The sequence below is a fragment of the Aythya ferina genome (genome assembly GCF_964211825.1).
Source record: "Aythya ferina genome assembly, chromosome: 12".
In the NCBI taxonomy this organism is placed as follows: domain Eukaryota; kingdom Metazoa; phylum Chordata; class Aves; order Anseriformes; family Anatidae; genus Aythya; species Aythya ferina.
Genome location: NC_140308.1, coordinates 14,579,285 through 14,597,704, shown reverse-complemented (window position 1 = coordinate 14,597,704; position 18,420 = coordinate 14,579,285). Strand labels below are relative to the sequence as shown.

The 18,420-nt window shown below is 40.0% G+C and overlaps 1 protein-coding gene and 1 long non-coding RNA gene across 7 annotated transcripts in view; one reads left to right on the top strand and one right to left on the bottom strand.

Annotated features, from left to right (window-relative positions):
- The window catches only part of LOC311443265, a 328,368-nt gene that overhangs the window by 164,519 nt on the left and 145,429 nt on the right, over positions 1-18,420 (bottom strand). The window lies entirely within an intron of this gene.
- The window catches only part of LPCAT2 (lysophosphatidylcholine acyltransferase 2), a 29,591-nt gene that overhangs the window by 513 nt on the left and 10,658 nt on the right, over positions 1-18,420 (top strand). The window contains exons 2-12 of one of the 2 annotated variants that reach the window (XM_084533322.1): positions 1,425-1,609; positions 4,554-4,693; positions 5,234-5,451; positions 6,693-6,805; positions 9,123-9,183; positions 10,154-10,212; positions 11,494-11,528; positions 13,674-13,728; positions 16,811-16,893; positions 17,436-17,561; positions 18,262-18,415. In XM_084533322.1, the coding sequence (XP_084389448.1) occupies positions 5,238-5,451; positions 6,693-6,805; positions 9,123-9,183; positions 10,154-10,212; positions 11,494-11,528; positions 13,674-13,728; positions 16,811-16,893; positions 17,436-17,561; positions 18,262-18,415 (900 nt within the window). In that variant the 5' untranslated portion in view covers positions 1,425-1,609; positions 4,554-4,693; positions 5,234-5,237. The remainder of the gene's footprint in view (positions 1-1,424; positions 1,610-4,553; positions 4,694-5,233; positions 5,452-6,692; positions 6,806-9,122; positions 9,184-10,153; positions 10,213-11,493; positions 11,529-13,673; positions 13,729-16,810; positions 16,894-17,435; positions 17,562-18,261; positions 18,416-18,420) is intronic. The other variant, XM_084533321.1, reaches the window with a different exon arrangement.

The following is an 18,420-nucleotide window of genomic DNA, read 5'->3' as shown; positions in this document are numbered from 1 at the left end:
TGTTGTCCCCTGTAAGGGGGGAAAGCCTCCGGGTTAGCAGGGCCTGGTGTGCTCAGCGCCAGGTTTGAGCTCCTGGTGCGAGGTGTGCAGCGAGCTCTTGGCAAGGGTGGTGCTGTCCCGACAGTAACACCTCGCTGCTGGAGGAAACGGGAATCCCCGCGTCCCCACTCGCAAAAGTGGGATGCTGTCCGTGGTGCCAGGCGCCTCTGGCGCTAGTGGGAGGATGCTGACAGCCGCTCTCTGAAGTGATGCACTAAAATAGAAAATAACGTGCTCTTTTTACAATAATCCCCTTCAGACACATAACTTGCTGTAAGCTGATTTTAAGCCTGCTTTGGGGGAGGAAGGAGGCCCCCCTTCTGAGTTCCATATCCCCCCAAAATGGGTATCCCCCCCTCCCTGCCGTACTGCTGCTGTCGCTGGGTGAATTGAACCAGGCTCCTGCAGTCCCGCTGCAGTGCTGGGCTGTGCTGAGGGTACTCGCACAACTCAGAAAGCAAACAGCGTTTCTGGGCGTTGATTTCCAAACATCTCCACTTTAAAAACTGAGGAGATGAACCAGCCATGGAGTGGCATCTCGGTGAGGACGAGGTGCACAGCAGTGTGTAGGCAAACTTTCAGCGCTTTCTGCTGATTGTTACACATACCTAAAGCTGATGTGCAGCTAAATATTTTATGTTCCATGTAGCTCTCCCTCAAGTTATAAATGGTGTTTACCCTGAAGGTAGCTAGTTAGAGGAAATTTGAGAGATGTGGAAAACAGTTTCAAATCTTCTTAACCCCTGTGTTTACCAGCAGCCTGCAGCACAGCTCAAGTGCACCTGAGTCAGAAGCTGTAGGCACAAACCCTGAGGTACCGGCAGCAGTTCCTTAATGAGGTTCCAGAAATGGACAGTTCTCTCTGCTGCCTGCTCTTTGTAAAGGATGCACAAACTACTTTTAAAAGCTTGCAATTTTAAGCTTCAATTACCATTTGATCTGTAATAAATATACCCTTTTTCCTTCAGGAGGAAGGGATGAAAAACATGGTATGTTTTAAAGCAAGATACCCTCTATGCATAACTCCACAATGTACCTGGAAGGAGAAGCAACCTAACTGGGACAGGACCCAGCAGTAGTGAGCTTTGAAGCAAAATTGCAGTCATCACTACTGACTGCAGTAGTGAAAGGTCACACAGTTGTTGTACACAACTTAAACAGAAAGTACCCAGGTGATCCCTAATTTGGGGAAAAGTTCTTCGGATGACTCAGGATAGCTTTATCTTTGTAATTACTGCATATTGAAATGAGTAGATCTGATCCGACTTAATAGTTACTGAACTTTAAGCCTGTCTTTTCTTCTGTACGTTTTTCTCCAGAACTTTTTATTTTCTAACCTACCTTGACCTTTCTCTTTTCTGTCCTTTTCTTACCCTACTCTGCAGCTGATGGAGCAGGAATCAACTCTGCCTCATTACACAGTGACCTAGAAAGCCAATAGCTTGCATCAGCACATCAGTACCACCTGTGCATCTGCCTAAAATAGATTAATGAATTTATTAAAGTTTTGAGGGAGGAATTGTTTTGCTTTTGCTACGGCATCCCTGCATCCTTTATTTTTTCATTGTAGGTCAGTGCATACATTTACTTTTTTTTTTTTTTTTTTTTTTTAATAAAGTAAAAAGGTATTTTAAGTGAAAACATGCTGATTTATGCTTATGCTGCCCCTTCCACATTATTGAATGCAGCTGAAAGGTTGAACTGGGACTCAAGATCATGTTACAAGAGGACATGCATGGTGGAAAAAATAGGGATCTGATTTTGGGAGGCAAGCAGGGAGTCTTGGTTGGTTTAACTTGCTACCTGAATTTTTCAGATTCACTGTGACCTGTGCCAAAAGAGCAATAAATCCCCAGGGCCAAATTTCTTACAGCCAGCTACTGAATCCATTTCTGTGTATCCAGAGTACTGACCTTGAAGTTACTATTAAATTTCCATAACTACTTCTATATACAACTTCTAGGTAAAAAACATTGTATACTTCAAGAAGGATCAAATGATACCTGAATGTCCATCTGCCCTGGAAACGTTATGTGGCAGTGCTTAGAGAACATAAGCTGCTGCACCTGCTGCCTCTACTTATCCTAATTTACACTGCATATCCACTGTCAAGTTTGGTATGTTGTTACCGTACCTTTTGTAACACAGAAGAGAGTCCCGAAGGCCCAAAATTCCTGTTAATCCCTGTCACTATCACAGGTCTAGAGCCTAAAGCCAGAGCCTCTCCTGAGTATCGGCAAGAGGGCAGTAGGAGGATATGACAAAGGAAGAATGAAGAAGTTGGGCAGCCTGCAGGAGGACTGTGTCAATGAAAGAAAAATTAAAACCAAGCTACTGTATCTAGGAATTGGATTAATAATACTTGGATTAATTGGATTAATGTAAAGATGCTTATATTTCAAATGTCCTATAATCATTTGTTCCTTTGGAAAGGAGAGAGGTAATTTAAAATCCTCTTGCTTAATAATCATCGTTCAAGTATTTAAGTACAAACAAATTTGGAAAACTCATTTATTATTCAAAGCCTTGCGATTCCTGTACAGTAAGTAGTCATTGCTGAAAAGATGTCTAGAAAGGCTGAGTTTGCGAGAGGAGTGCTGCTGTGCAGCTGTAGGCTTCCTTTTAAAATAATAAAGCTCACAACTCAGCTAGTCCAAACTCATTATCTGATCTGGCACGACACAGAGAAACTTGTGTGTGCCTTCACATCAAAATCCACTTGACTTGCTGGCAGTTTGTGACTACAGACCATTCAGATTTAAATTCCAAAAGGGGAACTTCGCAGCTCTCTCCTCTTGCAACTATTTATTTGATTAGAACTGGTATTAAACTTAGTGAATCAAATTATTTTTGTAGATTTATATAGGCTGATACATCCCTAAAAGATGAGATGAATATCATGCAGGCTCTTTACCTAAATTCAAAGGTGTGTTATATATTATTAGAAGCTGCACAGAACAACAGATGTTATTACAGAATTACAAGCTAAACACTTATCAAAATGTGTACGCTAAAACTACCACACTTCTTGACTAACTTCTGCCGTGCTTCTGAACTGGGGCAGCTGTCAGTCTGTGAGCACCGCTGCAGCCATATACCAAGTTCTGAGGGACTTTTACAAACACAGCTCAAATAAAAACAATTATTCACTACAATAACTCTGCTTGGGCGTGCGCTGCTGTGTGCGTACACGCGCAAAGCTGATACTCAGCATGCCCCGAGCCAGCCAGGTGCCAGAAGGCGTCGAGCTGCTCGCAGCCTGCCGGGAATGCTGCGCCGGGACTTCCGCAAGGTATCGCAGCTCATCTGCCTCCCAGCCTGGGCTTGCTCAGTCCACATAGGGCTGTTGTTACGCCACAAAGGCCAACCTTCGGGATATAGTTTCTAAATTAATGTGCTGGGGTAAGACAGCTGAGAATTTCTTCCTGCCCTGCACCGCAGGCTGCTACCAACCTTGTGCCAATGCACCTCCTTCCCGGAGCTGTGCGCGGAAAAATGCAAGCTGAATATTCATTAGTAAGGGCTGAGGGTAATAATTGAGGATTATTTGCAAGCAGTGTTATGTTAGGTTTCTCCTTCCCCCCCACTTCCCTTACAAGTGTCTGTAAAGAACTGAGGAAGTGGTGAGGAGCAATGTCAGCTTGGGGCAGTTTCAGACCGGCTTTGCTACCCAGTGTGGTTGTCTGACCGTAGCAGAACTCTCCCAAGAGTTTCTTTGCTTTGAGTTAAAGCGAGCTAATAACAGCTTCCAGAATGTGGGGAGAAAAGGGAACTAAGATTTTTCAATTCATTCTGAAGTATTCAAGGAGATCCCGGCACAGAGTTAATAGCCAGGATGCTTCACACAGACAGGAGGCAAGAAATTAGTCCCCATCATCTGAAGGGCCCTGCTGGATGTGTACTGCAGGCGGTGAGCAGACGACTTCCAAAGGCCGTCAGCCTTGAGCTGCTACAACAGCACTGTAAAGTCCGAACCCATGCCTTAAACCACACGTATAATTTTACCAAAAAAAAAAAAAAATGCCGAAGTCCTAACTAGGGGCAATGAAGTTATGTGGCCTCTGCACTACTCCAGGCAGTGGTACTGAGGATCACTTGCAGCAGTCGTGTGACTCAGCACAAGGTCTGTCATTTTTAAAGGAGCAAAAGTACATTGTGATCATCTTAGCAATCCCGCTTGGCTTGTAGACAGGTGGCAGCTGGTGACAGAAGGCTCTGGAGTGGAGATGCACTTCAGCTGGTCAGATGAATCTGACCTTGTTGTATGCTGCAGAACAAGCCAAACTATAAACTAAGGCAGGCAAACTCTGTTTACCCTCTCTGTCTAACAGCATCCGAGCTAAAAACCCAAACAGTCAGATGTTCTAATTCCAACCGAAATGGGAACCCAAAAATATTTTCTGAAACACTAAAAATGAGTAATGTAAATATTTCACAGTCCATACAATGTAACTGCATAGATATCAGTAATTCCTGTTGATGCTATTTCTTGAGATTTTCCCCTCTTTTTTCAGACCGTTCTTCTGGGGATTATTTTGCTACCTCTCCGTGTCATATTTATTACATTCATTTTATTGCTGTCATGGCTGGTTGCATCAATTGCAACTTACCGTCACCAGGGAGGAGGAGCTGTGCCATTAAAAGGATGGAGAAGGTAAAGCGTGACCAAGATTTATAAAAAGTCTCTACTTTTTTTTTTTATTTATTTTTTTTAAATAACACAAGGCCAAGAGATTATGGGAAGTCCCACTGAGGGAACATGTGCCAGGAATGGGAAGATTGTCATTTAATTGTTTAAAACTGATTTCAAAACAAAACAAAACAACAGTATCAGAGTGATAAAAGTTCATAAAAAAAAGACACTGCAACTGCTAAGTACTCTCCCTGCCCTCCCAGTAGCATCATGCTAAAATGCTATAAAATATGGCCAGAGAAATAGCAGAACTTGTTGGGGAGGGATGTTGTTAGGAGGTGCTGTACATTGCCTTATCTTTAAAATTGTATCTGTGAAATTGTAAGCTCTAACACAGAAGGTGATGGACCTTCCCTCACCCTGCTTCCTCCCCTTTAGCCCACGCTCTCCTTGTGAGTAGTGTTCCTACCCTGTGCCTGGCCACAATGCTGGTGAGATCTATGCATTTGTTTAGAAAATGAGCTGTAATTTGGATGATATTTTTGTGTTTCTGTTTACCAGGAGGATGATCCAGACAAGCCTTTCATGCCTAACTCGTACCTTGTTCTTCATAATGGGGTTCCAAGTTGAAGTAAAAGGGAAAGTGGCAAGTCTGCTGGAAGCCCCCATCATTGTTGCAGCTCCTCATTCAAGTTTTTTTGATGCCATTGTTTCTGCCTTAACTGGAATGCCATCGATAGTATCTAGAGCAGAGAACCTTTCAACTCCAGTATTTGGCAGTAAGTATTCATGAAAAAATAAAATGTTAAAAGTCTTATCTGTGAACCTGATTAAGGGACAGACTGTTTTAAATCCTTGAGTTCCAAAGATACTGTCAGATTTTCAGTAAAATCACTTGGGGCAGCTTATCTTTCAGAATTGGTCAAAACATTTGAGAGTATGCTGTTTCCTTTCAGGCATGGAAGATAATACCACTTTAAATGTGCTTTACATCGAAAGCATGTTTCCTAGCTGCTCAGAGCACAAAATTTATCTGAAAATTCACTCAGTAGGTAACTTGAACAATCTGTTCAACTGCTGTCTTTTAACAGTATGGCCCACAAACACAGAACGTGTTTTGATAAAGGTTATTTCAAAACAGCCCTGAACTACAGCAGTCTGGAAAATACCATATTCATAAACTTAAACTTGCAGGCACTGTTATGGATATTTTTTAATGGGAGTCAAACCAGGAAGGAATAAAAGAGAAGTTACTCAAAAAGGAAATGCAGAGAATGGGAAAGATAGATGAGTCATGCTTCTATTATTTTCTCCTCCTTTTGGCACAGAAAGAATCCCAGTTTGCATTATTCTTGGAATCAGCAGCAGCCTTTCTGCTGGCTGTATCTCTCTTCTGTCCGTAGGACTCGTAAAAGAACAAGCCAACAGACAGAACTCAGTAGGCAACACAGACAAGTAGCTTGGTAGGAAATAAACTAACTGGTGATATAGTGATCTTGTCTTAAAAACACAGGAGTGGGATGCCAAAAATAGTTATTTCCCCAGTTTCTCATCACATTTCAGCATGTCCACACATTCTGATGTAGAGTTCTGATAAAATCAGTTTTGTTTTGTTTTTTAATTACTCACAAGCTGTGTCTGCTCCATAACTGAAAAGCACTCGCTTCTTCAGCCTGGGCTCAAGGTACTTCTTCAGTGCAGTCTGGATGCGTTGGGCCCCAGTGTAGCCTGTGAGCAGATACCTGAGCAGGTCTCTTTCTTAGAACTGTGTGGAAACGCTCGGTGAAGGATAACAGTAATATTAGTAGAATGGGTGCACGTGAATTTGATAAGTTCATATCTACTGTCAAGCTCCTCAGCTTGAGCACAATAATGATACTCTTATCTATTTAGTCTGAAAGCTGTTTGTACAGTCTGTTTCCTAGTATGAGCATAACAAGTTTTTGTTACAGGAGAGCCCTGAACACGTGTTTTCTAGGCACTAGTGTAAAACAAATGAACATCTGGATCTCTTTCACAGCAATTTTAAGTTCCCTTCAGCCTGTAGCAGTTTCTCGTCAAGACCCTGATTCACGAAAGAATACAGTCGCTGAGATAACAAATCGGGCATTATCAGGAGGCAAGTGGCCACAGGTAATAAAGATACCACTACTCTTCTGTAATATATCCCAGATACACTGTGCATCATAATGTCAGGCAGTGCCCAGATGAATAGCATTCTGTTGGCATATAAGGTCAGCTCTCAGATCTGTAACAGGTTTGGGAAAGGAAGAAAAGAGGCTGGTGCCCAGAATGAGTTTTGTCAGGACAAACGAATCAGTTAAATCCAGACAATACCAATTGCTGTTCTAAAATGCAGATGCTCTTGGATTTCATGCCCTATTTTAATACTTAACTTGCTGTCCTCGGGGTAGTAGTTGACTTGTATTGTTATATGTGAATCACTTTTCTCAGCCAAGCTCATGTGTGAAAAGCTGTGGTGCAGAGCTGCGCTCACAGTGGTTAATGAGTAACCCAAACTGTGTGAGCTCCATCATAAACAGTACTTAAGCTTAAAACATTCATTTCACAGGTGGAAAATAGCTGAGCTGAAGGTCAGTTCACTCCTCAGGGTAACAGTGCAGTAAGAACAAAGCTTTTAGATTGGTCTGGACACAATAGTTGGTGATTCTGCACATTGCTTCCCACGGTCATTCCTCAGCAGCAAGCTGCTGTTGTGCTTCTAGGCCTTGGGTGGCTTTCCATCCTGAAAACCTAATGGGGCAGGGGCTGCTCTGAAGGAGAAAACAGTTGAGGCAGCAACTCTGCTGCCTTTGGACAGGCAGAAAGCTGGGATAGAAATCTGCATCTACTGGCATCATACTTGGCATTGCCTCTCCACTTTCTTCTGATGTATTGGTTGTGGTTTCCTGTCACCTCTATCTTTATGCATTTATCAACTGTAGGGAAGATTTTAAATATGCACTTGTGAAAGCTAGCAAGGCTTTTTTTTTTTTTTAATACTATGCTTAGACTCTGCATTGATGCTTATGACTTGTTAAACTGTTGTGGATAAAGTGATCCCAGCAAGGTCCAAATACCTAACCTCTGCTGAAAACAGCAAGGGGAGAAAAAGGAGAATTGGCTTTACACCAATTCTGCAGCTATGTTATGGCACAAAGAGCCTATGAGTCAAGTAATCTGGGAATCTCCGAGACTGAATCAGCTACAGCTGGGGGTATCAGAGGGTGATTCCTAGTCCTGTGCAGCGGCCACACCTTCCTCCTTGACCACAAGATGATGTCTCTGATACCCTCAGCAGAGTGCCTGGGCTGCATTCTTTTAGCACAACACAGAGGAGTAGCTGGATTCCCAATTCCTTCCTCCTGAAACCGAAACACGACAGGCTGCTCAACACTCGCACTTATTAATAGCATAAGCTCCTGATTATTGCTTCTCCCAACCCTGTACCAAAAGAAAAGGGGAAGAAGGGTATGATAGCTTACTGCTTGGGCAGTCACTAATATGTTTTCTGGGGCTTATGATGTATGCTGAGCAGAAACATGCCCATTTTTGTGCCCATAGCACCGGCATATCATATCTTAGAACGGCCTGTGTCTCCTGAGCAACAACCCCTCCTTCATCTAGCCTTGACCTGTTAATTCGGACTGAAGTGGGAGCACACCTTGAGCCCTCTCAATCCAGACCAGTTCTTGTACTGAGATTCTGTGGAATGCTGCTTATAATCCTATAGTGATAGGAGAAATACAAAGCTTCTTTGTATTCCATAGGGGGCTGAATTCAGTGTGTCACATTGCAGCTCGCTATACATCTAATCTGGTATTTTTCAGAAGCTAACTCAGAGTCCTTCTGGGTATTTGCTGTGTCTGAATCATTCAGAGGCTGTGTAGTGGTGTGTAGTGCCATCAGAGCTCTGCATCAGAGATACACCTACACTCTCTGCCTTTTGCTGCTACCCCTTAAGCTGTGATCTTCTCATCATAGCTGGCATCTTGACTCATGTTGATAGCATCTGTGCCTGTAAATGCTCAAGTGCCTCACGCACTTCATGTCAGTCCAGACTCTTGGTGATAATACGCTCAGCAGTTCAGTAAGAAACTGCTGGCAGAGAAACAAAGAGAAGCAATTCTCCTATCATTACCAAAACTAAACATCTCGAGTCAAACACTGGAAACATTTTGTACTGTATTTCTGAACTGATAAAGGCCTGTCCCCAAAATTCCTCTCATACAAAGCATTTGTTTCCAAATCAAGATGAATCAGGTTGTTATTACTGTGGGCATCCTTTACTAATTCATTCTATTCTTGTTGAAATAGTAATGGTATTCTTGTGATGCAGTGTAACACGTTACAGACCTGGCATAAAAATTCAGCCTTCATATAAACTGATGCTGAATTATAATCCTTTTATGATGTGTATATATTTGCTTTCTTTCTCTTTAAATCCAAGATACTGATTTTCCCAGAAGGCACCTGCACAAACCGATCTTGTCTGATCACATTTAAACAAGGTGAGAAATTTTGTCACATCTTTGTTGGAAAACAATGTATGAAATACTAGTCTGGTAGCTCTGGTATGGCTTTCTGCAGGTACATACCCACAGCAGCATTGTGGTGATGTGTTCTGTTGTTAAAGTTTCAGTGCTGCCTTACATCACTGATGTTTCCATCGCTCTAAACCCGCTACTGTATATTATCGTTTGACTTTTCTCATTTTTGGTATTTTGTAGGTTGCAAAATATCTGTGCTGCATACTTGTTTGTAGTTTTTTGTTGTTGTTTCTTTAGTTACCCAGAAAAATGACTGACTACTATGACATAAACTACCAAAACGCATCCTACTTACGATGTTCCTTTAACTCAACCTACAGTTGTGTGAACTTAGTTTCCTGTAAATTTTGTCGTGCAAGACTTAGCAACTAAACTATGAAATCTGTTTGTGTGTGGCTTAGCAAGATAGGCCAATAGATTATTCTTAACACGGAAAGGGGCTTGATAGCATCACTGACCATTAGCCTGTTGTGCCGCACTTCAGTTAAAGCCACAGTGCTCTCCTTTCTTACTGTTGTACAGTGTCTTTGGTAGCAAAGTTGCAAAACCAGTACTAAATGCTCAGATTCCTATCACTTACCAAGATGATCAAAACAGAGAAGACTTCAGGAAACACTCAACAGCCTTGTGAGAATCTAATCCTTTGAAATAAATGGCAATCAAGTGGAGGAAATACACAGAAAATCAGTTTGAACAGTCCAGGGATCTGAGACAGCTTTCTCCTTGCTTTTTGTCTGTTCTGACATCTTACTAGTTGCACTGATGATTTTATGGGAAAGAAAAAAAAAAAAAAAAAAAACAAACCTTTTCCATTCCTCTGGCCTTGAAAACAATCTTCTTCCAAATATCCTATCTTACTTGAATCTCTTAGAACTTCCAACTGCTGTATGAAGCTCAGTCTTAACAACCCATACAACTTTTTTGGTTGCAGGTGCATTCATTCCACGAGTTCCTGTGCAGCCTGTGCTGCTCCGATACCCCAACAAGCTGGTGAGCAGAACATTCTTGTATCACTAACTGGTAATCTGGAAGTCAAAATACTGACTTAGAGTGTACCTAGGCTAAATATTTTGCTTTGTAACTGAAGAATCTATTGCCCTGAGCTTATCATTGGAGAATTCCAGGCTTCCCAAGAATCAGCATGATGTAATTGCTATTCTGATTGCGAAAAACTTACTTCTGGGCATCTTAGCTGTACTTCAAGGAAGAGGAAATGTAAGAAAATATTGCAGCGGAAGTTAGAAACTTCCTGCAAAGTCACAGAGTCTGTGCTTGGAAGTCTAAAATGCACACAACTTCCCTACTAGTTATCCTTTTTTGGTCAAGTTCTCTTACTGCAGGCAGGCTTTCTGAACAAAAGCAAAGCTGAACCATGCACTACTTCCAACACCCCTTTCTTTCACGCAGCTCAAGAGGGCAGCTTTGCAGATGGTTCTTTTTGTGTAACTTTCATTTGTTTTGCTGGGTAACTGTTTACACTCCCTGCCAAGTATAGGGGTAAAGCCATATGGCTCCATTTCACTGACAGGTGTAATACTGGGACACAAGTCTAGCGACTGTTAACGTGTTTTTTTAATTCCCTGCTCAACACACAAATCCAGAAAAGACCAAACTTTTAATTTATTATTTACAATGATTCCTATGTAAAATCCTTTTGCAGATCAATTTCAAAACAGTGAACCACTTAACAGGGACTGGAACTGCATTTCACTGATAGGATGTAAGGATCTGCAGCACACGCTGTAAAAATTATATATAGGAAGTAATAAACATAGAATAAGAAAAAAATGCAAAGCCAAAAAAAAAAAAAAAACACAAAGAAAAAGCATGATAGATTACCTATGCAGAGATGTCCTTGAAAACACATTTAGGGACAATATAACATATATATTTACGTCCTTGTCCAGCGTATTTAGGAGGCTGCCTTTCTAAGTGGACTGTGAAGTCCACTTCAGAAGACTTATCAGATACTTTTTTTCTACTTCTGTTGTTTAGATTAGAATGAATGAGAATGAATGATTTAAAACATCTAAATAACCACTGAAGTTTTATTCCTAATTGTTGATAGAACACAAGTCTGCCATGCTTATTTCCAATTTTTTACAGCAAGAAATCCTAGACATATGGTCACCTTTATTTATTTTCACTACAGCACTATAACACCATCATCTGCTTTTACTAAACTTGTGCCTGTTTTATGTTGTAACCTATCTGCTCTCTAACTTTGATCTCATTTTGTCATACATTTCTGTGTTTTATTTTTATCCTTAGGATACTGTGACCTGGACATGGCAAGGCTATTCACTGTAAGTTTCTTAATCCTACTAAAAATTACACACATTTTTTTCCCCATTGCTAAACAGTCTGCCAGACAGATTGGGCAAAGTTAAGACTCATGATCCTCTATGTGGCTTTTTTTATGAGGGGGAAGTTCTTGGAGATAATGCTGTCATGCAGTAGATTTCATATCTGAACGGGTAGAGGAGGAGTTTTCAAACAGGAAAACATTATTTCCATCTCTGCCACTGCTTTGTTTAATTTTCTCCTATGTTTTGCATATTACATTAGACCAAGGGAAAACTGGAAATTCTTTTTCTTTTGGGAACAATCAGTGGCCATCAAAGACCACTGATATTAACAGTTTCCTACATGGTATAGAAAAAAGAGAAAATAAATGTTATTTTATCCCCTCCATCTATTTTTTCCACACTTTCCTTGAAGAATAACATGACAATAGGTGAAGAAGACAGGCAAAACAATTATGTTTCCCTGTCTTTCTATTCTGACATGTAGGATTATTTTTGCTTTTACCTGACTCAACAAAAGCAATTGCTTGAGATGCCAGTGATGAGGCTAAATATAGTTTCTGACAATTAAACAATGAAAAATGTTTTAACAGACCATTTTGGCTATGGGTCTTGTTTTTTTGTTGCTTTTTTTTTGTTGTTGTTGTTTTGTTTTGTGTTTTTTTTTTTTTTTTTTTTTTTTTTTTGGCAATACAAGTGGTCTTCTGATATGATAAAATATTTTATTAAAAAACTTCCATAAACTGTACTGAAAATACCAAAACTACTGTCTGGGAAGCACTTTTCAGCTCATAAACACTCACTAGAACATTATGTGGATTTGCAGAATTCATAGACCATACTTTCATGTGGAATATGTAATGCATCTAAGTGCAGCACTACTGATTTACGATGTGACTAAAATTTTCAGACAACTGATTTGAGACATATCTGAACTAGCGAAGTGGAGCATTTTAAATGCTCTACTTAAAAGTGTCTTTTAAGCTATCGTTAGTTAATCCTACCACTCACAAACTTATAGAATGGACATTTTGAAAGCTGACTTAGATGAAAATACCCATCTTCTTTAGTTTAGATTTTTCTTGTTATTGCTGTCAGTTATCAGCACGCTGATAGTAATATATAGTACAGATTCAGTAGCATGCTATAGATTACTCCAACGAAGCATTTATACTCAAAGATTTAAAATAATTGTCTTTAGTTGTGAGGGAAAATGCAGAACTTGCAGTCTTCATAAAACATCTTGGGTATTGCAGCCAGAATGGACAGTACCAGTCTCCTTCTCAGAAACCTCCTGACCCAGTTTCTGCTTTCACTTGTTACTTTTCTATTTTTGTGTTTTACTGAGTGTCATGCCTAAAATTACATACTAGGAAATCAAGCATTAAGGGTGGATTCCTGCAGAGAGCAAAAAGGATCACTTAGTTCTGCATTTTTTCTCGTTTTTATTTTTTCAAATTCAGGAACAGAAGAAAGATTGCTTTAAAGTTTCCTACTCTAATTTACATGATTTAAAGTGGAGAGCAAATGTACATTTCTGCTTAAAAATCTCAGTGAACAAGTCATAAATAGAAGTGGATATGCTTATTCTTTTTCCCAGCTTCTTCCTCTCCCTACCTGTTAAAACTTGTCAATTTCTTAAAGCACTGAAGGTCCTGGACACACTAATTAACATATTTGTGTAAACATGACTATAATTTGCAAAGTGGGTAGCAAATAGTTACAGATCCTTGCTTCAGTTCTGCAGAAGGAAGTTACTGGCTGTTTTGCAGATAAGAGAATAAAAGATAGGGAAGTAAAGCTGCTTCTCAGAATCAAAGCTCTTAAAGCTTCAAAATCCGTTATGTGTTCACCTCTTTAAAGATAAAATAACACATACACGTTTTGCTAGCCAAAGAATTGTATAGTATTGTTAATAAGTATGACAACTGATAACAGGATGCCTGCCCAGTGAGCAGGCAGCCAGTGTATGCAGAATCCCTATAGAAAAACATTAAACAACATTTCAGGAAACTTTACTGCAAGGTACTTAAAAACCTCGCCCAATATTGGCTGTGTTTTCATCAATGCTTCAGAATGTTTCATCTGCAAATATTTTTTTTTAAAATAACTGTCTTTTTTTTTCTCTCTCTTCTCCACCTGCAGAAAAGAGCTATTTGTAATGACGATGTGTCAGCTCTTCACAAGAGTAGAGGTTGAGGTAAGAATTAAAAATAATCTTATACTAAGATTCAGTAACTCCTACTGAGTTCGTACGTCAGCATAAATTCACGTTCTTAGTCACTGCTAGTGATCTATAAACAAATGTCTCAGCAACAAGAACAGTACCACGGTGAAAATATATTCAGATCTGTCGTCCGCATCTCTGTATCACTTAACCTGATGCGTTCCTAAATGAAAGCTGGCAGAAAAGCCTTTATTTTTAAAGCACTGTGAAATCATTGCTAACTTGCTATGTCCATTTAACAATTATAATACATACTGGTAAAGGTAACTTGTCTTTTTTTTCCCACCTTCTCATTTCCCTGCTGCCTTGAAAACCTCTTTGTCTTCCTCACCACCTTCCCAGGCTGAACTCTAAAAGGCTTTTGCAACTAAGAGCTCAAGGACTCCGGTGTTTGTACTGTGGAGAAAGCTGAGCCTTGATCAGTAAAATCAGTAGCAGAGCACACAGACAGACGAATGACAACTGACATAAAGTACACACTTCATAACAGCAGTACACGTACTCTAACAGCTTGCTTCCTGTCAGAGTCAACGTTCAGAATGCAGTCGTGAGGAGCCAGATAACAGCTGTGATCACTTTAAGGGTTGTACTTCACATTCCATGACAGACCCCAAAGATTGTCAGTATCAAGCAATTTGGTTTAGGGACCTGAGTAATGGGAGAAATTCAGACAGCTTTTGCTGCTTATTTGAAAAATACAGAACTCACAAAGTTGTGCAGAGCTCTCTGAACACAAGCAGTGTTGCTGCTACTAAAATCTAGCAATACAGTCTTTGTTGTCAGTTAAATTCATTTTAAGGGAGCATCTTGTATACTATAATACATGCAGTAAACAGTTATATTTATGGAATGTGTACTAAAGATAGAATTCTCCCCGTGATTTTACACAGAAGGACATACCTGTGTAATTCATATACGTGGGAACAAGAAGTAATTAATGTAGCCCTTCCAGTAGGAGGTTTATTTCCTCCTACTTCAGAATGGAACTCAAACTTGCCTGTTAGAAAATAAATTCTGTTCCCAAAGGTGAAACCAAAACATGAAGAAATACACAGCTTTCACAGCAGCACGTGTCCCCAGGGTGAAAATAATTGCAAATCATTGATGCAAAAGTCCTACCAAAAGACCAAAGAGAAGGGGCAGATTGACCTGCAGAGGGAGGAAATCAGACTACTCCTTTTAGCAGTGGACTGCCACATGCTGTGAACAAGCAGCCTCTCCATTCCCATCCGTACTGCTCTGCCTCTTCCTACAGTGCATCAACCATGATGCAGAATTGCAGTCCGAGGAAGTATCTAGCCAAATTGTGTATATTGACAATTAAACAGTGAACGTGGCCGTGAGTTTTATGGCTGCAAAAATTGCAGCATTTGGAAAATTCTGAAAGAAGATAGACCAGGTCAAAAGCAAATCAGAGAAGAATTTTTGATACTGAAAGTGCTGTGAAGAATTTTTCTTATAGGATTGCAATTTGACAGCAAAGGTATACTTAGTAGTCATCACCCGATAAGCAGCTGGGTGTGTGTGAGATCATGCATGCCTCCTTGGGAGGCCAAGAAACCAAATTCTTTACCTCCTGTTCTGGTTTCTGGCAAACTGGTTTTATGAATAATTAGTGGTAGGCAGGTTTTTTGAAAAAGAGGTGGTGTTTCACCTACCAAAAATCTAAATTGCTGCCTGAGCAAGACCTCAGCCTCAAATGATATAATGACCACCTACAAGACCATAAACCATGTTTACACAGATAAACTTCTCAGATTTGTTTTCTCATCTTACCCAGTGATAACACTGTTCTCCATGTGTGTACAAAGTATCTGTGTTTCCTCAACCTAAGGGTTACATGACTTCTGCAGGGGAGTTGTAATAAGCAGGGACATGTGTCAGCCTTGAACAGAGCTGGAAGCTCCTTGTAGAAGGAATGAAATCTCAAAACTTCGTGTGAACTGCTGGGCCCCTGCTGTCCTTCCGGGAGAGAAAACTCCTGGCTGTAAACAGAGAATTGTTATGGCTATTTGACAGATAACTTGTTCCATGAACTTACTGGTTTTGGTCATAAAGAGGCAGCATACTTTAAAATCAAAGACAAAAAGGCTGGTCAGGATGGACTGTATCTATAGTTACCAGTTGGATGTAGTTACCATTATGGTAGTGTATCACCAACAACTAGATAAAAAACTGAAGAAACATGTTGACAGCTATTTAGCAACTGTGTCTGCTAATGAAGTGTGCAACATCTTACACTTCTAGCATTGCTGTAGTCTAGGATTGAAGGGCAGGACTGCGGGATTAGAGGAGCGTAAGTGAGATAACTGATACTCACAAATGAGAATTGGTACAGGAATCTGAGCTGCAGCTGACCACTCTGTAGACTGAAGGAGGAAGAACAGAATACATACCTGCACACACACCTGCTGTAATAGACATCTGCTTAGATATCTGCTCTGTTTTCCGAGCTTGGGAAAAGAGTGGGTTGTTTTGTTGGGCTTTTTTATTCTCTGCTTGGGGTTGCACAATTTTATAGCATCAGTATCCATTTAGCGCTCTGTTGGTAATTCAGAGCTAAGATCCCATTTTTACCACAGAGGAGAAACTTACAGGAAACTTATCGATCACATCCTGACAGATACAATTAACAGGTACTGGGTGCTACTGTGGCATGTATGGAAAAAAAACTTACAAATCCTACACATACTTTTCCACTAATAACATCATTTATAAGGAATCTTTAAAAATGATTGTACAGGATTTCAGATGTGCATTCTTATAGACACAGCATTTAATTTTCTAACTACATATGTATTTAATTTTCTTCTTTGGAGTTTTAATTTTTCTTTTTTAAAACTGCTTCTACCAACCTTTAAGAAGCAGTTTGGACTAATCTTGTTTGTGAGCCCGAGTTGTTTCTAAAGCAGTTGAGACCTCTAGTGTCCAGTTCTTTCATTGCATGGCTGACCTTTTCTCCTGTTTTTCCCCTATTCCAGACAATAATAAGAAACTGTCCGTGTTGTTAATAAAGTGGTGACTCTAAATTGATCAGATAACTCCTTTCTTTCAGTTTTTGCCTGTTCATGTGCCTACTGAGGAAGAAAAGAAAGATCCCGTTCTTTTTGCCAACAGAGTCCGACAAACCATGGCAACGTATGTAATGTCATAAATAAAATCTTAGAGAACTTTTCTTTCATATCTATCCATATATCCTTTGATATATGCTCATACACATCCTAGCCACGTACTCCAGGTACACTGTCACACAGTTAAGTCCTATGTGCTATACATAGGTGTCAAATTCCTATACCAAAACACCCTTGGATTGCTTTTATGTAGAGCATAAAGCAGATTATGTTGGAACATAATATGTTCAAAACATGTAAAGCTGAAGTAAAATCCTGCCTTACTTGCTTGACAAGAATATGTAAATGGTTCTCTAAGGTTACTGGAATGCATTTACAAGACTGTAAATCTTAAACCATCATGACACTGCCATAACATTTCAAAGTATGGCTTCACAAAATGTATTGCTCTATCCTACCTTCAGCAAAGCAAGAATGAATTATCGTTTTGTGTTTTGTATATTAGCAAAGCCAAGCTGAGGTGGTGGGAACAGGAACAGTCAACTCAAGGTCATTTTTATATAATAAGTTGATTTTCTTTTTCCTTAATTTTCTTAATTTGTTTTTCAGTGCTTTGAACGTGCCAGTCACTGATCATACTTTTGAAGATTGCAGACTGATGATTTCAGCAGGACAGCTAACTTTGCCCATGGAAGCAGGGCTGGTGGAGTTCACCAAAATTAGCAAGAAACTCAAGTAAGGGAAGTTAAGCTGTTGGTGATAATAATTACTTCCACGTTGCAGTTCATTTGTCATCTATAAAAAGAAAAGTGACCTGACAACTGACCTGGCATGGCTGTGGTCAAATATAAAGTCTGTGCACTGTGAATCTAGACTTGTTACATATGTGCCACACACTTATTTATACAACTCTGTCTGGAAAAATCTTCAGTAGTTACATGGCAATCATAATTATTCTTACCAAAGTACAGAGCTGTAATTTTATAGAGAGATCAGATGCTTCCCAGGCTGCAGCAATATTAGTGTTTGGGTAGAGAGTTAGCTAACAGAGTTGCGATATATACCCTTCTGTTAAAGAAATATTCACAGTAACACCTAACGTAGCAAAATAATGTTATACCTGAATTTATGGCAATGAAAACAAAACATCTCCACTGGACTAGCCTGTTGATAATAGGTTTGGGAAGGTAATCTAAGGAATTCTGAAATACCCAAGGATAGAACTGGCTGCTTTTAATACTAGTGGCCATGGGGGGGCAGTCCTTAATTGCTGATTTCATACAAAATATCAGCCTGGAAGTACAGCATTTCCAGTGCTGTACACTCACACTCTTGGCTATTTTTTGTCTTTGAACACTATAATAACTCCTACTGAAATTCCATCTGTTCAAGATCTGCTGTATAGAAAAACCTCCTTTCCTTCATGTTTGCATAGCCTAAAATGGAATCACGTCAGAGAGCAGTTGGATACCTTTGCTGCTATTGCAAGTGCTTCCAAAGGGGGAAGAATTGGAATTGAGGAGTTTTCAGAGTACTTGAAGCTGCCTATTTCAGATGTCCTCAGAGAGCTGTTTCACCTCTTCGATAGGGTGAG